This window comes from Heteronotia binoei, chromosome 5 (assembly GCF_032191835.1).
Source record: "Heteronotia binoei isolate CCM8104 ecotype False Entrance Well chromosome 5, APGP_CSIRO_Hbin_v1, whole genome shotgun sequence".
In the NCBI taxonomy this organism is placed as follows: domain Eukaryota; kingdom Metazoa; phylum Chordata; class Lepidosauria; order Squamata; family Gekkonidae; genus Heteronotia; species Heteronotia binoei.
In genome coordinates, this window is record NC_083227.1 from 41,967,421 (window position 1) to 41,989,439 (window position 22,019).

General features: G+C 47.8%; 1 protein-coding gene across 2 annotated transcripts; it reads left to right on the forward strand.

Annotated features, from left to right (window-relative positions):
• The first annotated feature begins 15,625 nt into the window (after window positions 1-15,625).
• On the forward strand, window positions 15,626-19,521 carry LOC132572375 (zinc finger protein 436-like). 2 transcript variants are annotated; one of them, XM_060239307.1, is made up of 2 exons: window positions 15,626-15,886; window positions 17,234-19,521. In XM_060239307.1, the coding sequence occupies exons 1-2, from the start codon at window positions 15,661-15,663 to the stop codon at window positions 18,811-18,813; spliced, it is 1,806 nt and encodes a 601-aa protein (XP_060095290.1). In that variant the 5' UTR covers window positions 15,626-15,660; the 3' UTR covers window positions 18,814-19,521. The 2 variants fall into 2 exon arrangements, with proteins under 2 accessions (XP_060095290.1, XP_060095292.1); XM_060239309.1 differs by having other exon boundaries at window positions 15,626-15,844.
• The last annotated feature ends 2,498 nt before the right edge of the window (window positions 19,522-22,019 follow it).

Genomic DNA, 22,019 nt, shown 5'->3' on the forward strand with positions numbered 1-22,019 from the left:
TAGTGCGGACTTTTACCTGGGAGAACCAGGTTTGAATCCCCACTCCTCCACTTGCACCTGCTGGAATGGCCTTGGGTCAGCCATAGCTCTTGCAGAGTTGTTCTTGAAAGGGTAGCTACTGTAAAAGCCCTCTCAGCCCCACCCAACTCACAGGGTGTCTGTTGTGGGGGAGGAAGGTAACGGAGATTGTGAGCCACTCTGAGACTCTTCGGAGTGGAGGGCGGGATATAAATCCAATATCTTCTTTTTCCACACCCAGGCTAGTACAAGAAGATCTCTGCATGCTTCCTTGCAGGAAAGATCAGTGGGACTTAGTTTATGGGTGGGGGCAAGAACTTTGGAAGGGGAACCCTCAAGTTTTAAAAAAAAGTGACGCTAATTAAGAGGAAGGGGCTGTGACAATGCTAGAACATCTCCTTTGCATGCAAAAGGTTATAGGTTCAATCCCTGGCATCTCTAACAGCCAGGTAGTAGTCGATGTGAAAGGTCTCTACCTGAAATTCGGAAGAGCTGCTACAAGTTAGAGTAGACAGTTTTGAACTTCATAGACCAATGGTCTGATGCAGTAGAAAGCATCTTCATGCATTCAAAGTAGTGCTATGTTGAACAGAGCAGAATATCCAACTGTTTTCAGCCTGCAGGCTCCTTTGCAATTCTGACACCACAGAAGGTGGAGCCAACCACAAAATGCCAGGGGGTGAAGTTAGGAATGTCTCTGACTGCAGGTCTTCAGCATTTCAGGCACAAGTCTTTTGTTTACAAATATTTTCTTGCACAGGCACAAAATAAGTATACATATCAAGGTAGCTAAGAAGCCCTCATTTGGAATTGTCATTTTGCAGGCATCTAACGCACTTATGCCCTGATCTGGCTAGCCCAGCCTGGCCACATCTCATCAGATCTTGGAAGCAAAACAGTGTTGGCCTTGGCCAGTCAATAGCAAACCACCTCTGAACAGTCTCTTGCCTTGAAAAACCCCACCAGGGATCGCCAAAAGTCAGCTGTGACTTGAGAGCAAAACAAACATAAAGCAGACACAAAAGGGGAAATGCTGCCTCTCCTGGCTATCCCTATACAGGAGCTCTTTTCTCAGGAGTTCAGCGCCTTTTGACCCTCACTATTATGTGCCACAATGACAGCTGATGCTGAAAGCTGGGGGGAACTCCTTGCACACTTGTACAGTAAGAGAGGGACTCTGGGTAGATTCTGATAGGAACCTCAGTGATTTTTGGAAAGTGATGCTGTGATGTTATTATCAACTTCCAGGGCTTTTTTTGTAGCAGGAACTCATTTGCATATTTAGGCCACACCCCGCTGATGTAGCCAATCCTCCTGGAGCTTACATCAGGCCCTGCACTAAGAGCCATGTAAGTTCTTGGAGGATTGGCCACATCAAGGGTGTGTGTCCTAATATGCAAAGGAGTTCCTGCTACAAAAAAAACCCCGGTCAACTTCCATCTAAATTATAAAAATACATTGAAACGGAGAAGATCCAATAACTTCAGCAGAAGTTCCAATTAGGTGTGCTTACTATTTTAGCTAGGCAGCGCTTGTGTTTCATCACAACCAAATCCTGCATTGTTTTTGGACTATCACTCCACTATTTACACAGGTAAAAGTACTTTACGTAAGGCAACTATCTGCATTATGCCATAAACTTTGAAAACTCCAAAAGCCCCACCCACTTTCTAAAAACACTAGGCAGGTGATACGAAAAGGAATAGAGGGTAGGGTTTCTGAGCAGCCATGTGGCAGCAGATAACCATTAGCTGCTCTAAACCAAGGGGATGTGGGCTTTCCTGTCCCGTCAACTGTTCCAGGCCCCTTCACAAGATAATCCTCTTGATCCACAAGAGGACCTGTCCTTTTACTCCATGACTCTCGAGCTTATTAAAGAGCCTTTGATGAGGAACTTTATCAAAAGCTTTCTGGAAGTCAAGGTAAACAACATCTATCGGGTCTCCTTTGTCCACATGTTTGTTCACCCCCTCAAAGAAATGTAACAGGTTAGTGAGGCAAGATCTTCCCTTACAGAAACCATGCTGAGTCTTCCTCAATAACCCGTGTTCATCAATGTGCCTACTCATTCTGTCCTTGATAAAGGTTTCTACCAACTTTCCCGGTATTGAAGTCAGACTGACTGGCCTGTAATTTCCCAGATCTCCTCTGGAACCCTTTTTAAAGATGGGGGTCACACATGCGCCTTCCTGCTGCTCCCCAGGTGTATCCTGGCCATCCAGACGGCCAGGAAAGGTGCCTCGGAAACACCTCGCAATTTGCTACCACGTAGTAATTGGTAGCTTTTTAAGGCATTCTACAGATGGCAAGGGACAAGGTGAGTACAGAAGCAGGCTACTGGGCAGATGTGTGCATGTGGTCTAAGTTTTTTGAGCTGTACAGGGGCTGTCCCTGTGTCAGCTTAAAGCGCTGGTCTGGACTCAGCCCAAGTATACTTGGTAGGGGGCCCTTCATTGAATATGTCTGTTATGGTGCGCATTTGTAAGCACAGGTTCACAGATCATATGTGGAGTGTTTAGGCGGAGTCCTGTGTACACTTAAGATGGTGGGGTTTGGGAGGGGAAGGACTTCAACAGGGTACAGCCATTTTCTCCAGGGAAAATTATCTTTGTAGCCTGGAGAAGAGTTGCAATAGCAGGAGATATCCAGACTCCATCTGGAAGTTGGCAAGCTCAGTCAGCCCATAGTATTATTCCATAACAACACAATGGTGAGCTACACAATAACAAGAACAGTAATCCAAAAGAACTGTGCACCAACACTGTACATAAAATCCACATTATTATATTATTACAAATTGTACACCATCAAATTATTCTGTATGTTCAGAAAGACTATACCATATAGATAAATATACAAATTGTCTTCTTCAAAGAACATAAAGTAGTAGTTCCACATCACACTTAGGAACAACTCCTTAAGAGTTCAATTTTAGTCCACAAAAAATTTCAGCGCAATCCACATCAGAGAACTATGTCCCAGTTGAAATTATAACAGTGTGTGTCTGTCTGAAACAAAATCTAATCAGATCTGTTCTTTGAGAAAGCGTGTGGGAAATGTATTTGTAATAAGATTGCATTCATGTCAGAGAAAGAAGATCTGTATGGTGCAGCAAAAAAATTTTTTGCGGACTAAAGTTTGGATTTTATGTACAATTGGTTCACATTTCTTTTGGATTCCAGCATTGCACTGACAACCATCAAAGTCAAATGAATAGAAGCTGCTGTTTAATTTACAGTGCAGACTTAAGGACAAATAAAGAAAATGGTGCTTACCTCTGAGTAGACCTGTATAGGATTCCTTCTTGAGCTGATGGGCCTAACTTTTTGCAACTACAAAATCCTCCCTCAATTGATTGACCTTGGTGGGTTGTTGTTTTTTTCCCTTGTTCTTTCAAGTTTAATTTTTGAGTTTAGCCTCCTTTTTTCCCTTTTGTTCTTTGGTGGGACAGAATTTCAGAATATCAAGCCTCTAATGCTCTTGAAAACAGAGCAGGGTGAGATGCCACTCCCACTGGTCACGGTTGTAGAAGAATTTGATGTGAAACCAGGGTTGTATGAAGGTGAGGAATTACACATGTATCCTTCAAAGCAAGCCGGTAAAGTAAGTAATTTTTAGTCCCATTTTACAAATGAGAATGTGAGGTCAAGAGATGGAGGTAATTTAGTGTTTTCTCTCTTTCTCCTTGGATTTCTCTTAGTCCTTACTGAGTTTTTACCTCTATGCCTGTTGGGTTTGGGGGTCAGTGTCTATTAGGCTTCCTTGCTTATTTGATTTTCTTTTTCTTATACATGTAGAATTCTATGTGGCAATTGGATGGACTGCAAAAGGCTACTTGCTAACTTCATGAAACGTTAATGGAAGGTTTCAACAGGAAAGGGAAAGACTATGTTGAAAGTGTTAGGAAAGCTAGGGGATTAAACAGGATAAGAATATATAAAATAAGTGGCTTAAAAATATTGGTTGACATGTATAAACTAAAATTCATAAGATACAATTCATAAAAAAAAGATGGAGACAGCTAAGCCAGTTTGGTGTAGTGGTTAAGTGCGTGGACTCTCATCTGGAAGAACTGGGTTTGATTCCCCACTCCTCCACTTGCACCTGCTGGAATGGCCTTGGGTCAGCCATAGCTATCACAGAGCTTGTCCTTGAAAGGGCAGCTTCTGAGAGAGCCTCTCAGTCCGCCTACCTCACAAGGTGTTTGTTGTGAGGGAAGAAGATAAAGGAGATTGTGAGCCACTCTGAGAGGAGGGCGGAATATAAATCGAATGTCATTGTCTTCTTCACCTCCCTGCTGTGGGTGATTAAAATAGAAAAAAAGCACATGGTACTTTGTGCCCAAGACTATTCACTTCCAAGTGCTGATGGGATGGCATATATGAGTATTTCTACTTACATTAAGAACTTCCTGTATGTGGAAAGACAGGTGTGAAATCTTTGGTCCTGTCTTTGAAAACTGGTATCCTAGGTCTGTGCTGTTGAGAATGATGGTGAGTGGTTTTAGGGCAATGGCAGAGAGCAGTGGTTATAGTGAGTCTCCTTGGAAAAATTCCTTGTTTGATATTAACTGTTCCAATTGCTTCTTAATTCATATTATTATTGTTGTTATTATTCAGATAATTGGCTGGTACATAGTTTTCTGCAGGGCTTTTTTTGAGCAGGACGGCAGTTCCAGCTGGCTTGGCATCAGGGGATGTGGCCCAATATGCAAATGAGTTCCTGCTGGGCTTTTTCTACCAAAAAAAGCCCTGGTTTTCTGCAATTCAAGATCTAGCCAAGTTCTTGGGAATTATTACAATTTCTGTCTCTCCCATAGTATTTCCCCCCTTTAATAGAGATTCATGTGTAGAAATGAGTAACTGAAGCTTTTCCTGACATGAATAATATTAATATTGCAAGGTAAGTAATATCCCACTAAGTCTGTGTTTCAGGGTCAGAATATTTTGCTCCAGGCATTTAGCAAACCTAGGTGTCTATCAACTGTCAGGCTCCGGTATATTATCTAACTGCATAAACATATAAAATAGGCTTTTTATTTTTTTTTTTGCCCTCAGGTCACAGTTGACTTTCGGTGACGTTGTGAGGTTTTCAAGGCAAGAGCCATTCAGAGGTGGTTTGCCATTGGCTAGCTCTGCCTAGGAAACCCTAGTATTCTTTGGTGATCTCCCTTTCAAATACTGACCAGGGCCATGCTTAGGTTCTGAGAGTGGACAAGATCAGGCTAGCTTGGGCTGCCCAGGTCCTGGCAAATAGCCTTGACAACTAATTTTTAAAAAACAAGGCAGCAGCCAGTAAAACCAGTGGAATAGTCCTGGCAAGCCTGATCTTGGAAGCTAAGCAGGGCTGACTCTGGCAAGTACTTGGATGGGAGACCTTCTTGGAATACCATAAGTCAGGAGGCTGAGGCAAGCTTTATTCAGCCACCAGACTTCCAGTAGGGGTCAGTCACCAGAGGTTGCTGTCACTTCTAGGCGCACACACATGCACATATAATTTTAAAACAAAACAAAACATTGGAATAAATCCAAAATCCATTTTTAAGAGGAACAAGGGAGTGGGGGCAAACAGGCCTCCACTCTCAGCCAGATTCCTTGGGATAAGAAAAATAATTTATTTGATGCCTGAAACTAAGATCAGCTACCAAATCAGCAGCAAAGAAAGCAAACCAATCATACAAATCTTCCAAACCATAGGGTTTTGAAAGGGTGGTGGTGGTTTATTGACAACATCCTGGAGAGGCTATGGCTCTCTTCAGGGAAGGGAAAAGAAAACCAGGGCTTTTTTGGTAGAAGCCCAGCGGGAACTCATTTGCATATTAGGCCACACCCCCTGATGGCACCATTGCTTTGCGCATAGCTTTTTTGTAGGAAAGCCCAGCAGTAGCTCATTTGCATATTAGACCACACCCCCTGATACCAAGCCAGCCAGAACTGCATTCCTGTGCGTTCCTGCTCAAAAAAAGCCCTGAAGGAAACAATCCTCGCCAAAGGACCAGAAGAATAAATTTGTTTTTACCTGAAAGTGAAAACTCATAAGCATAAGGCAAACTGGTAATCTGGAGTGATTTTTAGCTGCCCTGCAACAGAGATAGTGGAAGGGTCACTTCCGTTCCCTCCTCTTCACTGCCAAGTCCCTTTGGGTACATTTCACAAGTAAACAGCCCTATAAACAGAGACTCCTTGCAAATCTCAAACCAGCAGCCATACCAGAAAAGCCATATGTATTTCTCACCCCTCCCCTCATGTCATAAAACATGTTTAAACACCTGAACAGGGAAACATGTCTTTTTGCATACTTGGTGCCAAAGGCAGACCCCAAGCCCTGTTTTTTTAAAAGTAGTCTTTAACTTATGCCAACATTTTCTTTTATCCAAGCAGACAACGAAGCAGTGCCATTTGACCTTCCGCAGCAAGGAAATCCAGGACCCCAGGTGCAAATTCACTACAATTTTGTGCTCGACTCAGAAGGAGGCCTTCTCCAGGGAAACCCTCCCAGTTGCTGGGCCGTCTCCAGGCCTGAACAGGGAACCAATCTGCAGACAAGTGAAAACGAGTTTGTGGCCTCTGGGGAAAATCTCAGCATGTTCTCTCAGCGACTGATGGGAAATTCAAATGCAGCTTTCCAGCAACAGGAAGGCTGCTGGCAGCCAAATGAGATGGATTTGACTGTAGGGCAAGGAAATGTAGGGCCAGCTTCTGAGCAGAATAATACCCAGAATGTCAGCGGATTAGATGTGCTTCTGGCAAACGATTTGAGAAAAGGTGGATGTTGTGGCGATCATGGTGTGGGGGAAGACTCCATCCACCAGGTAACCCACCAAGGGGAGAGAAGGCCTTCCTGCAACAGCAGTGGAGAATGTGCCAACACGCCACCGTCTTCTGTGGTTCAGGAGAGTTCACAAACTGGAGAGACGCTCTCCTCGTGTCCCAACTGTGGAAAAATGCTCAACCTAAATGGGAACCCCCTCACCCACCAGTTAGGACATACTAGAAAGAAGTTGTACAAATGCCCCAGTTGCAGGTTTCTCTTTATCTGCTACACCCCGTGCGGTGCTGAGGGCCGCCAGGTCACTCTGACAGATGACTGGAAGAGACTCTTCCACCAACTGAACCAGAACCACCATTCTAATCGGAAGGCAAATGGGCTCCCAAAACGCTTCCACTGCCCTGACTGCGGGAGAGGCTTTGTTCACAAGTCGAGCATCCCCAGGCATCAGAAACGCCACAGGAAAGAAAACCCGTTGGAAAATTTGGAGCCAGAGAAAAGCTGCAGCCTGGCTGGGAACCAACTTTGTAGTCCCAAGGCCCAGTCCAGAAAGAGCCCCCTTGCTTGTCCCGATGACAAGTCACACTCAGCTGGCAAAGAGAGGAGCCAGTTTGCTGCTCTCTGCGAGGTGTGTGGGCAAAGCTTCTCTTTTGCCTACAACCTCCAGAGGCACCTAGCCAGGCACTCCCAAGACAGACCCTTCTGCTGCTGCCACTGTGGGAAAGTATTCAGTGTCAAGGCGGGGCTGGTCAAGCACCTGCTGCTGCACCAGCCAGAGAAGCCCTTCCAGTGTCGCGACTGTGACAAAAGCTACATCCACAAGAGCCACCTGAAAAGACATTACCAGAAAAACCATGGAGTTTCTGAGTGAGGCAAAGAAGGACAAGTCTTTAGTGTCAGGCTATCTCCAGCAAATGTTATCACTGTTTAATCTTCCATTGGAGGAACAGGGCTTTGGGAGCTGCGTGCTGGTGAGGGGTGGGAGGGAGCTTTCCAGGAGTGGGGGCCGAGCCAAAGTTGCCATGCTTGACATCCCCAATGTGATGATGTCACATGGAAGTGATGTCATCACACCGGGGACGTATAACAGCAATGCTCTGGTATTCAGATACCAGAGCATGACATCCCTAGCATGATGATGTCACTTCCACGTGACGTCACATCAGGGACATCATTCCAGATTGTGGCTGTTGGGACGGGGCTTCTCCCCACTGGCCAGCTGGCTGGCAGCATGCAAGAGCCCTGCGAAATTGAGGGATCTCCCGCTCCTATCTAGGGACTGGCAACCCTAAGAGAGACTGCTTTCCCCTTTCCTTTGCTCTGTCTTCTCTTGTTTGGGGTTCAACTAGACCAGGGGTGGTCAACGATAGCTCTCCAAATGTTTTTTTTTTGCCTACAACTCCCATCAGCCCCAGCCAGCATGACCAATGACTGGGACTGATGGGAGTTGTAGGCAAAAAACATCTGGAGAGCTACCATTGACCACCCCTGAACTAGACTAGTGGACTTGAGTGCCTTGAGCAGAGACTGCAGCTGTCTTTCATTCCCCTGGTCTATGACACCTTCTTTTCCCTCTTAAGTGTTTTTTTGGGGAGAGGGGTCAGTTCTTCCTTCCCCAGCTGTTTTGTTAGTTGGGGAAGAGTTCAGCATAGGGATCCATAAGCTTGCAGGAAATGCTTCCCATTCATTTTCCAAGTTGACCTGGAAATGGTTGGGAAGTACGTCCTGCAGTTTCTAAACATGTTGCTAAATACCACCGCTGTCTGAGTGCTGTTTCCTTAGGCCTGGCCAGTTGGCAGGATCTTCCCACTGGAATTCAACCCAAGCGACATCAGAAGTTCCTTTTCAGAAGAAGATGATGTTTCCCTGCAATGGAAGCTACAGCTGTCCTAAATCCAGTGAGGTATCATGTTGGGCTGCCAACATAAGCTTGAGAAATTTCTGGAGAGTTTGGGGAGGGAAAGGAGCTCAGTGGGGATACAATGTTACTTCTAGGACTTCCATTTATTCTAAACTCTATGGTATGCCATAGAGGTGGGCTGCCCTCTGAAGCTGCCATTTCCTCCAAATTTCGTCTAGAGAGCAATTGTACTCCTGGGAGAACTGCAGGCTCCTCCTAACGGCTGGTCATCTGATGTAGTGGTGATATGGTTGCAGACCTGTAGCTACAGGAGGCCTTTGGGGGCCATGCCCCCTGACTTCCTGTTGGGTGCCCCAAATCAGGTGCCCCCAACCTTCCCTCCCTCCCCCACAATTTAAATTACACAGGAGGGGTACCCAGGAGCAGCTGCTGTCCCTCCTACAGCATTTAAAGGTCCTACCAAAGAGGGTGACTCTGGCCTTTCAGCTTTCACCGTGGCCCCTCAAGCGGTGGTGGGGGGTGGGAGGGAAGGTCAGACACTCTGAGTCAGGGGTCCTGAGTCACAGTGGCAGGAGCCAGGGGAGGGGAGCCAATAAGTGCCCCCTGATTTTTTAACATGCCCCTCAACTTTTAAAATCCTGGTTATGGGCCTGTTTGGCTGGATTGCAATGTATGAAACATTGGAAATGTGGTGGGGGTGGAGTGGTTCTGGGAAGTTTTGTAAGGATAGGTTCTTTTCCTGTTAATTGCTTTTCATTAACATTTTTTTTTTAAAAAGAAAACCTACATGTTTTAGGGATCTAAGTTTTTTAGGTTTCTGGATTAAATAAATTTAAAGCAAAGCTGTTGAAGAATATTTTCTGGAATGTATGTGTGGCTTTTAAGGGCATAAGAGACATGTAGCCCTCTGCACACGACCCATATCTACGTAGCATCAGTGCGCAAAGAGGGGGAGCGAGAGGAGTGCACATGTGATGACTCTTTCCCAGCCACCAGGAACGTGCATGTACGTACTTCCTCCATGTTGCTCATGAGTCAGTCATCATGAGTAGGTGTGGGGGAAGAGGGCCAGTGTGCTTGTGCCTGTTCCCCACCATGCACGTTGATCCATTACATGAAGGGCCATATTTACAATTAGGCCAAGTAGGCACTGACTTATGTGTCTCCAAGCCTTTAGGGGCCCTGGGATGGCTTTTCCCTCTGGCTTTCCCCCTGCTTGCAGCCCTCCCAGCAACTGAGCCACTCTTTGCCCAACTTGCCTGGTGTGGCTGCCGCTGGCATTGTTGCCAAGTTTTCCTCTCCCCTCCTCTCCCCTGAAGCTTTGTCAAAGGGGCTTTAAAGAAGGTGCCCGCAGGCTGCAGAAGGGACCGTGGGTGGCGGGGCGGGTGCTCTGACTCTGAGATAATTTGCAAGGGGGCCCCAAGATTTTAACTGCCTAGAGGCCTCCACAGGGTTTACTCCAGCACTCATCACATGTACGTGTTGTGTGCAAAAGTTTATTACGAGGTAGTGGTTAGTATATGGGTGACCTAGGTTCAAATCCACACCCTGCCCTAAGGTCACTGGATGACCTTGGGACAGCCACACACTCTCTCAGCCTAAGCTACATCACAGGGTTGTTGTGACAATAGGGTTGCAAAGAGAGACCAGTCTGCACAGCCCTGTGCTCCTTGGAGAAAGGGTGAAATGACAAAAGTATTCAGTAGAAGGATTATTGCAATAAGAAAGATAGTCTTTAAGAAGACTGGCTTGCAGACGTCTCAGGCAATTCAAGAGCGAATGTTTGTAATTAGTTAATAATCTATGCAATTAATAATAATTAAGTACCATGCTCTGACCTGGATAGCCCAGGCAAGCCCAATCATATCAGATCTTCAAAGCTAAACACCTTTGTTGATACTTGGAAGGAAGACCTCCAAGGAATACCAGGCTCATGATGCAGAGGCAGGCAACAGCCAGCCACCTCTGAACATCCTTTGTCCTTTTGCTTGACTTGGTGGCAATAATATGATAAAGTGCCGTCAAGTCACAGCTGACCTTTGGCAACGCCACGTGGTTGTTTTCAAGTCAATAGACATTCAGAGGTGGTTTGCCATTGTTTTCCTCTGTATAGTAACTCTAGACTTCTTGGTTGGCTCCCATCCAAGTGCCAACAAAGGCCAATCCTGCTTAGCTTCTTAGCCGCCCTGAGTAGGGTTGCCAAGTCCAATTCAAGAAATATCTGGGGACTTTGGGGGTGGAGCCAGGAGACATTGGGGGCGGAGCCAGGAACAAGGGTGTGACAAGCATAATTGAACTCCAAGAGAGTTCTGGCCATCACATTTATAGGGACAGCACACCTTTTTAAATGTATTCCTTCCATAGGAAATAATGGATAGGGGCACCTTCTTTGGGGGTTCATAGAGTTGGACACCCTGGTCCAGTCGTTTTGAAACGTGGGGGGTACTTTGGGGAGAGGCACTAGATATTGAAAATTTAGTGCCTTTACCTCAAAAAACAGCTCCCCCAGAGGCCCCGAAACCTCCAGAACAATTCCCCATTATACCCTATGATAATCGATCTTCACATAGGGAATAATGAAGACGTTTCCCTCTCCCCTCCCCCCCCCTGTTTCTAGCGAGTCTGAAGCAGGGGATTGGCCTCTCTACTCACCAGTTGCTGCCAGCTTCTACACAGCAACACAGACACACCATCCTAAATTGAAGCCTTTCAAGTCAAGCCTCTGGAGGTGCAAAGGCACATGGTCCTTTGCGGGCGGGGCTCCCCTCCCCCCGCCAGCCAGCTGACTGGGGGCGGGAAGCAGCCTGGGAAAACGGAAGAAAGGCTGCTGCTGGGTGGGAAGAGAAGGGCAAAGAAAAGCTGCTGGGATCGGGACTGGGTGGGAAGGGCCGCCATTACCCCCCGCTTTCCGGATTTTTGGTGAGCAGAGGGAGGAGGCAACAATCGGGGGTCCCCCGCCCAGGCGAGGGATTTGGGAAGCCTAGCCCTGAGCCCGCCTCGGTGGGGAGGGCGGGATATAAATCGAATAAATAAATATGTTCTGATGAGCTCAGAATGCATATTGCTGCCTCTGTATGGAAGAGACTGCAAAACAACATACAGTCTTATGTATTAGGAAGCAAGTTCCAGTAGTTTCTATGGAACCTCCAGGCAGTTAAACATGTTTAGGGCTGGGGCCTATATTGGTCTAGGGCATTTCCTTGTGGAGGAAAGCAATCGCTCAGTGGATGCATCTGTGAGAAATGCTGCAGTCTCTGTTCTGGTATCTCAGTTCTTCATTTAGCATCAGGGCTTTTTTTGAGCAGGAACACACAGGAACTCGGTTCCGGCGGGCTTGGCATCAGGGGGTGTGGCCTAATATGCAAATGAGCTTCCCTCTAAACTTAACTCATGTGAGCTAACTCACCGTTTTTAGCCTCTGGCTCACACATTTTTGTCTTAGCTCAGGAAGGGTTGCCCAGGAGCAAACTAATTTAAGCATTAGCTCACAGCTTTAATGCCAGTAGCTCACGAAGTAGAATTTTTGCTCACAAGACTCAACAGCTTAGAGGGAACACTGATTCTAGTGTGCGTATTCAATCTGTGTGAGTGGTTCCCCTGGGCTGTCAATCTCTGTGAAGGACCAATGGCATGGGTTGTGGGAGTGCTTCTGGTCCCACTTAGCCTTCGTATGCTCAGACAGCAGCAACAGATAGGGACTGTTTTTCCACCATAGGCTGTGACAGCTGTGGCCCCTCCAACAGAATGATGAACTCCACACCTGCACAAGCAACCTGGATAACTCAGTGTAGGGCCAGGGCCGGCATGTGGGAGTAGGCGGGGTAGGCAGCTGTCTAGGGTGCTACCCCGTCTGGGGGCCAAACTAGGTGCCCCCCTACTCCCCTTCCCAGGAAAGCGCCACTCAGCTGCTGCACTCTTCGGAGGCTTCCTTGGAAGCCTTTGAAGAGCGCGGTGTTTTAGTGCCACCCAGCCATTTTCAAGTCAAAAGCAGCTGCCGCTGCTTCAGAGGATTCTTTGGAAGTCCCCAAATAGTGCTATGTTTCAGCAGCGCCTGGCCAGGTTGAAAGTGGTGCTTTCCCATGGTGACAGGCAGCCATTTTCGGCTTGAGAGCAGCTGGGCGGCGCAGGGGGAAAGCAGCGGCACGGCAGCACTCTTGTATGCCGTCTGTCGCTCTCTCCCCCCCCCCCACTTGCCACTCTGCACGATCTCTACACTTTGCACGCACGCAAAAAAAAATATTGTTAAGGGAGCTTCTTGGGAGGGCGGGGGCGGTGCAGGGTTCTGCCGGGAGTGGCAGAACCCATAGTGCCGGGCCTGTGTAGGGCTGCCCTTGAAGACTGTTTTGGAAAAATTCAGCAGGCTTAAAATGAGGCACTCTGCCTATCGGTGAGAATGAATCAAAGCACTAGTAGACAAGCTTTTAGTGAATTCCCCAGAAGGCTCAGGTGGTAACTTTAAAACCCTACCTAGTTTGGTCCAGACTTCTGTAGGGAACATCTTGCAATATACTTCCTTAAAGATTTCTGCTCTCAATATCACACTTCTATGACTGGGCAAAACCCTGCTATATTAACCAAATATTCCAATGAGGTGGTAAAGTTCTTGGAAAGTAGGATGGATTATACCTCTTTGCACTGCGAGTACAGCATCCCATTTTGGAATGCTCCCCTGTACTTAAAAAAAAAGCCTTGCTAGTAGAAAATCAGTAAGAGAAAGCAGAGGTCTGGACTTTCTCCTTGAAGTACTAGTTCTCTGTTCACATTGAGTTTTTTTATTTTATTTTATTTTTAAATGAGTGTTCAAAGTCGTTGCTGCTCAGACCCAAGAGGCCACTACTCTTGGAGTCCTGTACCTTGACATACTGGAGAAAGGAAAACAGCCCAGCCACTAGGATCTTCCTGTTTTGGATTAAAATATCAACTAGCCTCATTTAGGAAGGGCAGGTCGTGGATGCTAAATAATAAATCCCACCTGGCCAACGCCTGTGAATGCTACACACTACCTTTGGACAGATTTCAGTTCAGTTATCAATAACCTTTAATGGCATAACAATAGTTTACAGAAAGGAATGGACATACAATGTAACACCAATTGATGATAATACGGATTAAAAAGGACAATCTTAATCTTGAGTATCACAGACAACAAAAAAGGAATTAAATTTTACAGTAAAAGGACGCCTTTGGACAGATTTAAATTAATCCATTTCACCCCAAATGAGAGTGGGTAGCATGAGTCACTCAGGGAACACTTCTTCCCCCACTCCCCACTAGTCCTTTGTTAATTTTAACTCAGTCAAGTTCTCCCACATCCAGCCAGCCTTTCAGCAGCCCTGGTAGCCCCACCAGAAATTAGATTCCTCCCCCCCAGCCCAAATTCAGGTCCCAGCATCCACAGATCTAAGGGTTCTTTTGCCCAGCAATTTGCATTCAGACTAGGGAAAATACCTGGATACTTTGGGGGAGGATCTGGGAAAGGTTTGGGGAGGGGAGGGACCTCTGCATGGTACAATGCCATAGAGTCCACCCTTCAAAGCAGCCATTTTCTCCAGGGGAGCTGATCTCTGCCAGCTGGAGATCAGTTGTAAAAGCAGGAGATCTCCAGGCCGCAGCTGGAGGCTGGCAACCATAATCCAGACATCCTTGGGGAGCTAGAGTTGGTACTCTGTTTTTCTAGACATTTTCCAGGAAACTCAACATGAGCCCCTCTTCTCATTGGACAGGTTGAGTGTTTTATATTTTTCCTTTTATTCTCCTTGAGCGAACAACTGCCCACAACCACCCACATTGGACTGGGCTATGTATTAGCCTCCTCTGGGTGTGTCAAGTATTCTGCCAGAACAAACTATTTAGTTCTGCATTTGTTCTCTGTGTGCTTTCCCTTTCCCTGTCTCTTTCATTCCACACAAAAGTGTACCTTGGAGCCAGTGGCCTGCAGTCCTTTCATTCCTGCTTTCTGCGTATTCCATGCCAAGCCTCCCAGAGCCTAGACACATGGCAGGGAGGGGGGGACATCTGCACAGATGGGATCTCAGCCATCAACAAGGGGAGGGGCGGCAGCATTTCTCCTCTGCAAACTCACCTGTATGTAAATTAAACACCTGCATGGGATTAATAGTCATTTCCAAACATGTGATTGATGCCCAGTGCCTCCTTGTGTTTAAGGTTGCAACCTAAAAACTCCAGGTCTCGGTGGGGAGGGGGGGAGTTGCATGGGAGTGAGACACAGTTGTAAGGCTCTGGGTTACCACTTGCAAGACAAGTTCTCATTCAACCCCAAAGAAAGCTCAGGGGGTGATCTTAGAGGAAGCTGTGAGAGAATGATAGGGTTGTTGACCTTGATCTGGATAGCCCAGGCAAGCCCAATTGCAGCAGATCTCAGAAGCTAAGCAGTGTCGACTGGCAAATATTTGGCTGGGAGACCTCCAAGGAATACCAGAAGGTGGGGGCAGGCCTTCTTCAGCCACCTCCCTGAATATTCTACTGGTCCCCAGTTAGGGGTCAGCCACCAGAGGTTTCCACGACTTCCAGTGCACATGTATGCATGCATACTCTTTAAAAAAAACACACACACACACCAAAAGATTAAAAATGGGGTTATTCTGAGGATGGTGATGGGATGGCTTTTTTTTTGAGAAGGAACAAAGTTCCAGCTGGCCTGGTGTCTAGGGGTGTGGCCTAATATGCAAATGAGTTCGTGTTGGCTTTTTCTACCAAAAAAAGCCCCTGTGAAGGGAGAACCTTGGAGGAAACGGAAAATAAAACACACAAGATAAAAAGCGTGTTTAGAATCGCGATGGCGCCCCTACATGTACAGCCACGTGTGCAGAGTACACTTGACTTTCTTTGTTCACGCGCGAGGATGTATCCTCAGCAGTAGACGTTGGCATCCTTCTTTGGCCGGCTTCTCCCCACGCACGCCTAAGCGGCCAGCAGAGGGCTCTGGCAATTGCGACGAGCCGGGAGGCTGCGCGCTCGCTCTCTTTGTCTCTCTGAGCGCAGCCTTCCTCGGGATGAGTTTCCTGTCTCAGGCGCTTGCTGCATCCGGAGCAGCGGGAGTGAGCCCGCCTCGAAGGCACCAGCCGCTGCTCCTTGGCGAGTCCAGGGGAGCCGCATCGCCCAGGGCCGGGGGGCCGGCGGGAAGCTCTCGATCCCTTGGCCTGCCTCTCGGCCGCGCTGTCGCACCGCTCGACCGAGGTGGGGACTGCCTCCGGCCAAAGGGAGGAGGGCTACGCCCAGGTGGATCTCTTCTTCCTTTATGCACCCGCAGTCATTGCGTTCCCTTGGCCAAGCCAAAAGCCCTCGGGGAATGGACGCGACGGCTATTTTTCCGAGGGAAGGAGAGAGAAAAAAAGGAGGGGGGGGTTGTGCGCTTGCAAGAGAAGCAGCCATGAGCCAGAATTTCAGAGAGAAGCCCCTCTCCACCTTCTGGGGTGCAGATTGTCGGCCCGGGTCCCCAGAGAGGGGGTGGGTCCCTGTCGGGGAGGGGGGACAGCCTGCCCCGCTCGCCTCCCCCTCCAGGTGTTTCTCTCGGTTATGCTGTTTTCCTGGCTCAGAAGATTCTTTTCCCCAGGGAGGAATTCCAGAGGGGAGGGGTGAAAGATAGTCTTGGCTGGTGGAAAAGAGGCCTGGGTTTCTCTTGCAGAAACACAGTGTGTGAACCAGCCCAATCCCCCCACCCCCACACCTTTTGCAGACTTCCAAGAACTAGAATCCTGCCCTTTCCAGAGGCCCCAAGAGGCACAAGGCTGTGCATGATACAGTTTCCTTAGAAAACAGAAAGGCTCTCTCATGGGAGGTTAATGGTCTAGTAATGTTCTATTATATAATGTTCTATTCTCTGGCCCCCAACATCAAGAACTAGTTTGGGGTAGTGGTTAAGTGCACAGACTCTTATCTGGGAGAACCCGGTTAGCTCTTGTAGGAGTTGTCCTTGAAAGGGCAGCTGCTGTAAAAAGTTCTCTCAGCCCCACCCTCTTCACAGGGTGTCTGTTGTGGTGGGGAGAAGGTAGAGGAGATTGCGACCACTCTGAGACTCTTGAGATACAGAGTATAGGGCAGCATATAAATCCAATATCTTCTGACAATATCAAAAGGGTCAAGTTAACCTGGGCATCTTTCCCCAGTCACCAGGTAGGACATCAGAGGATTAAGCGAAGAAATGTTGAAGGGGCGATGGTTGGTTATTTGTGCCTTTATTGAACATGCACATACACTTGCGAAGCATTCTGGGGGGGTAAGAACAGTTCAAACCCTGAAAAGAAGGTGACACCCATCTCCAGAGAACTCTGTTGCCACTTAACACCATCCAATCAGCATGGTCCACTGGCAGCCAGTGTTGGTTAAGGAATGTTCAACCCTGTGTGAAGGCTGAAATAGCCCTTGTACTTGGGGGTGTGAAGCCAGGGAGTGCTGGTCCCTGTAGATTAATCTGCTCACTTTTAGAGTGTGTTCTTGGGCGCTTGTCCCTTGCTGCAATATGTAAATTGTCGCCATGAGAAGGGCACACTGCGGTGCACACCATCTGGGCGGCAAAGAGGCTTAAGTGGAGCGACTGAGGTCTGGTTTCTCTTGTTCTCCCTGCAGGTGATGGGAAAATGAAGGACACCAAAGGGAAGCGCCTGCAGGAGGAAGAAGAGGACTTTGAGCCTCAAGTCGAACTGCATTTTACCATCTTGGAAGAATCGGAGGGAGGCATTTCTCAGGGGAAGCTTTGGCACTGTGACATTAACGCAGAGCTCCAACCAGACAGTTCCTCTTTGCCAGAACTGGACAATGAATCCATTTACTCTGACCAATCCCGGTCTTCCTCGCCAGAGCTGCAGAAATTACTCCCAGCCCCAGAAAGGGGGACCAGAGAGGGAAGCTCGGAGAACTATCTGCAGCCTGGTCCCAAGCAGCAGGTGGAACTGCATTTTACCATACTGGAGGAGTCCGAAGGGGGCATTTCTGAGGGGAGACTGTGTGCGAGTGAGATTAGCTCGGACGAACCACTGGAGATAGATTATCCCAAGTGCCAGTGGGATGGACCTGCTCAACTTGGCCAGGCGTTGGTTGTGGCAAAGGATATTGCCCTAACTAAGAACACACTGGAGGGGGAGACGAAAGGGGAGTTCTCCCAGCAAGAAAGCATGGATCAGCAGGTAGAAGTCCAGTTCACTGTCTTTGAAGACTCTGAAGAAGCCCAGTTTTCCCAGGGTCCTGAGGATTATCCCATCTGGGAAAGCCCGTTCAGACCTGATATGTATCAGGGAGACTATCCGAAAGAGGACTGGGACGCATCCATTGACAGCCTGGGCGAGGCCTTTGAATCTTCTTTCCAGCAGCAGTTCTACTCGGGAGGCAGAATGTATCCCTGTACTGAGTGCGGGCGCATCTTCAACAGGAAGTCAACCCTGACACGGCATTGGAGGACCCACACGGGGGAGAAGCCTTATTCCTGTCTTGACTGTGGGCGCAGCTTCAGCCTGAACCTCAACCTCCTCACCCATCAGATGACCCACACGGGGGAAAAACCCTACAAGTGCCCCGACTGTGGGCAAAGCTTCACCCGGAGTACAAGTGTCACCAGGCACCAGAGGAGCCACCGGGAGGAGAGCCCTTATAAAAACGACAGCTGGGAGGAAAGCTTCCCATTCAGCTACCCAGTCCCCTTCCCCTACCCGATGCCTCCAGTGGAGGAGAAATCCTACGTGTGCCCGGATTGTGGAGAGGCCTTTACGCACAGCGGGATCCTCAACCGGCACCTGCGGATGCACCGGGGGGAGAGGCCTTACAAATGTGTGGTGTGCGGGGAGGGCTTCTGCTCCATGTCGAAGCTGTACAGGCACGAAAGAATCCACATGGTGGATAAGCCCTACCACTGTGAGATCTGCGGGAAAAGCTTCGCCGTCAAATCCACTCTGACCCGGCATCAGATGCTCCATCAGGCCGAGAGGCCTTACATGTGCTCGCACTGCGAGAAGGGCTATGTCCAGAGAAGCCACCTGGCCCGACATCACCAGAAGGCACACCCCGAGGTGCCCTTCAACCCCATCAAAGCGAACACTGTGCCCGCCACCATTCTGGATTCCGACAACCTCGTTACCTATTTCTGGGGGGATGAGGAAACAGACGCTGGTCCCGAGCCTGTCCCAACCCAGTTGATCTACTCTGGAGCAGACTGATGAGAGTGGGGCTTAAGTCTAGCCTGGAGCTACATTGGGCCCCCCAAGAGAAGCGCCTTGTCCCCACCCACTCCCCACCCACCACCTTGTGCTCTGTCCTTTTAAATTCTCAAAAGTGCTGGGTTGTTTCTGATTTTGGAGCACTGATGGGGGTGGGGGTGGCCCCAGATGGATTTGTGCTGAGAGAAGGAATCTGGTTGTGTTGTGGATTGTCTTCATGCCAAGGAATGTTCCTTGCCTTGTGATTCTCCCTACACTGACACACACAGACACATAGATGTATACACAAGAAGCTGCCTTCTACTGAATCGGTCCTGGAAGCAGCATCTCAAGAGGATGCTTCATTGTTGGGACCACATCCTGGCCTTTTCCACATCCTGGTCTGCTCTGGGAGCTCCGGCATTGATGCAGGGCCAGACACAGCAAAAGAGAGCTGGTCTGTATTGGAGATGAGACGCTCCTTACTGAATGAGGCCTGTTTACATGAATAGTAAACTCCCCAGGCTTATTACTGCAACAAGCAAAGTGCCATTTGCAAGTCTGTAGTCTGAGGAAACCTACCTGGGGAGGGAAGGGAGAGCTGACCCCTCTTGGTAGCAAAATGTCTAGACTAGAGAGATACATGCAACCTTGAAAGCACTTCAGTTTTTGTTTGTAGTAAAGGGGAAAGTTTTGCTTAAAAAAAAAAAACACTGATTCTTATTTGATCCATTTACGTTTTGAATTATGGCTGAACTCAAAAATGTTAGTAAAATAAGGACCTGGTTAAAAAAAAAGATTCAGAAGTAAAATAAGGACCTGGTTAAAAAAATAGATTCAGAAGCTTCCCAGGAGTATTATTTATATGGAAGCCGGCTTGCGGAATGCAACAATAAAATCTCCAGGAGACCAGAGTTTTCCAGTGCAGCAGAAAATGCCAGTGCCTCTTCTGGATTGGGCCAAGCCTCACTGTGGGCTAGTTCAGCATGGGGCCTCCCTGTCACTTGATTTGAAAAAGCACTTGGGTATGGTGTAAATTGGGTGTTAAAAATGTGGTCCGGGGGCCATATCAGGCCTCCGGAGGGCTCCTATAATTCCCCCAAGCAACTGGCTGTCATTTGTTTCCTTCTCCCTCTCTCTTGCTTCCTTCTGCTTAACAGCTTGATTTGCAAGGCTTGCTCAATCACACAGGAGTGACAGAGCAAAACCTCTATTTTCTCCATTGGCTGAGGCTCCTCCCTTGAGGAAGAAGGGGGCGGGAGGGATAGCTTGCTTTGCCAGGCTCTCTCAGTTGCAGAACAGAGCTACTGAGCCAAGCCTCTCTTCCTTCTATTGGCTGAGGCTTTTCCTCCTCCTGGTCCCTTGGGGAGGGAGGGAAAGAGCCAGATTCCCTGGATCCAATGGGAGAAATATGATGAAAGCACCTTTAAAACCAACAAGCGCTAATGTTTTAAGGTTTTTAAAAAATCTTTGTGTTTGTGTCCTTTATAAAATTTATATCTCTGCTACCTAATCATAAATAGATACACACATGCCCCGGCCCAACCCGACATGGCTTGACCTGACAGGGTCTCATTTATGTTAGATTTAGGCCTCATAACAAACGAGTTCAACACCGCTGAGTTCTGCCTGTGGTGTTTTTGAGCAGTATTCCTTGTCCACACATTTCCTATCACAGCAGTCAAGTGGTTAATATGCATGGCTGGATCAGGCATAAGGGTTTGGTATTGAAGGGGCTTCGCTTGTCTCTCTTTCCGAAGATAAATGAAGTCAGGGATGGAGCGCTTTGCCACCACCACCTCCCTCTTTCCAGGGGCATAAATGGAAACATGCGGAAACTTCCCTCTGCATGTTTACAGGTCAAGAAAAATATCTGATTGCCTTTCTTTCAGTGAGTGAACTGAGGTTCCCAAAGAGGAGGGTTTGGTTTCCAAGCTAGAAAATATGAAGTCACCCTCTTGCCTCCTGCCACATCCTAGAAGCCCCTTACCCTGTCATCCTTTTCATACCACTATTGTTAGTTGATGGTTGTCAATACTGAGGTATCTCTTTGGGTTAGAAGGGGTACCCTCTTAAGTAAGTCTTAGTGTTCCCTCTAAGCTGAGTTAGTGTGAGCTAGCTCACAGTTTTTAAGCCTCTGGACTACAAATTTTTGTCTTAGCTCAGAAAAAATGGCCCCACGGCGAACTAATTCATGCAGTAGCTCACAAAGTACAATATTTTTTGCTCACAACACTCCACAGCTTAGAGGGAACTTGGAAGGGACAGCTTTGAAGGAATGGCATTCTGAATGCTTTTTTTTAAATCCTTTTTGGAATGGAGACTATTATTCCATGTTTACTGTAGTTTGCTGGGCTCAAAATGACTAATGAGTTCCAGCAGCACTATGGGAGATGCAGGTTCAGAAGCATGATCATCTTCAGGGCTGTCGGGGTCCTTGCTGCTGCTAAGGGGAACTTCTTGAGTTTTTCACTCTGAAATGGAAACTGTGTTCTGGAAAGGAAACCACCTTCCCTTTTTTAACAGACCTTAGGCAAGGGGAAAAGAAACCCTGTTCTGCTGCATAACATTGCGCAAATTTCCCCACAGTATCTTCTTTTTACAAGAGAGGCAACTGCAAATTTCCAAAAATCTCTGTAGTGGCTAATAGTGCCATCCTAAGCAGAGTTATGGCCTTCACTGAAGCCACTGGGCTTACAAGGGGGTGTGATTTCTGCTTCGGATTGCACTTCAAATTTCCCTAACTCCCCTGCCCGTGAGAATGGCTCCCAATGCCACTTGGGTAGGCAGCGATGCAGCTATTTAAGAAGCACCAAGGAATCTAAGGCAGTACAGGCCCAGCTGCTGTCCTGGTGGGAACCAACGGGAGCACCATTTTGGCATTTTCTTTCTGCTGTCTACAGAGCAGGATAAAAACAGAATCCATTTTGAACCTGGGTTTGGTTTGGAAAGTAGACGCAACTCAAGGTGAAATCTCATGAGGGCATAAAACCTGTGGGGCAGTTGCACTCGGAAAGATGTGTGAGTGGTGCGGAACAGGCTGGAGAAGGGTGCAAGCAAATTGTTGGAGATGGGTGGTTAAGGGGAAAAGAGCGCTTTGCTGCCACATAGCAAGCCACAGCTACAGTGTGAATCTGGCTGTTTCTGCGCTTCTGTGTATCTTTTAACAAGGCTGTGCCCCTTGGAAACTGTGAAACTCAAACCACGTGTGCCGTGGTTTTCAGCCA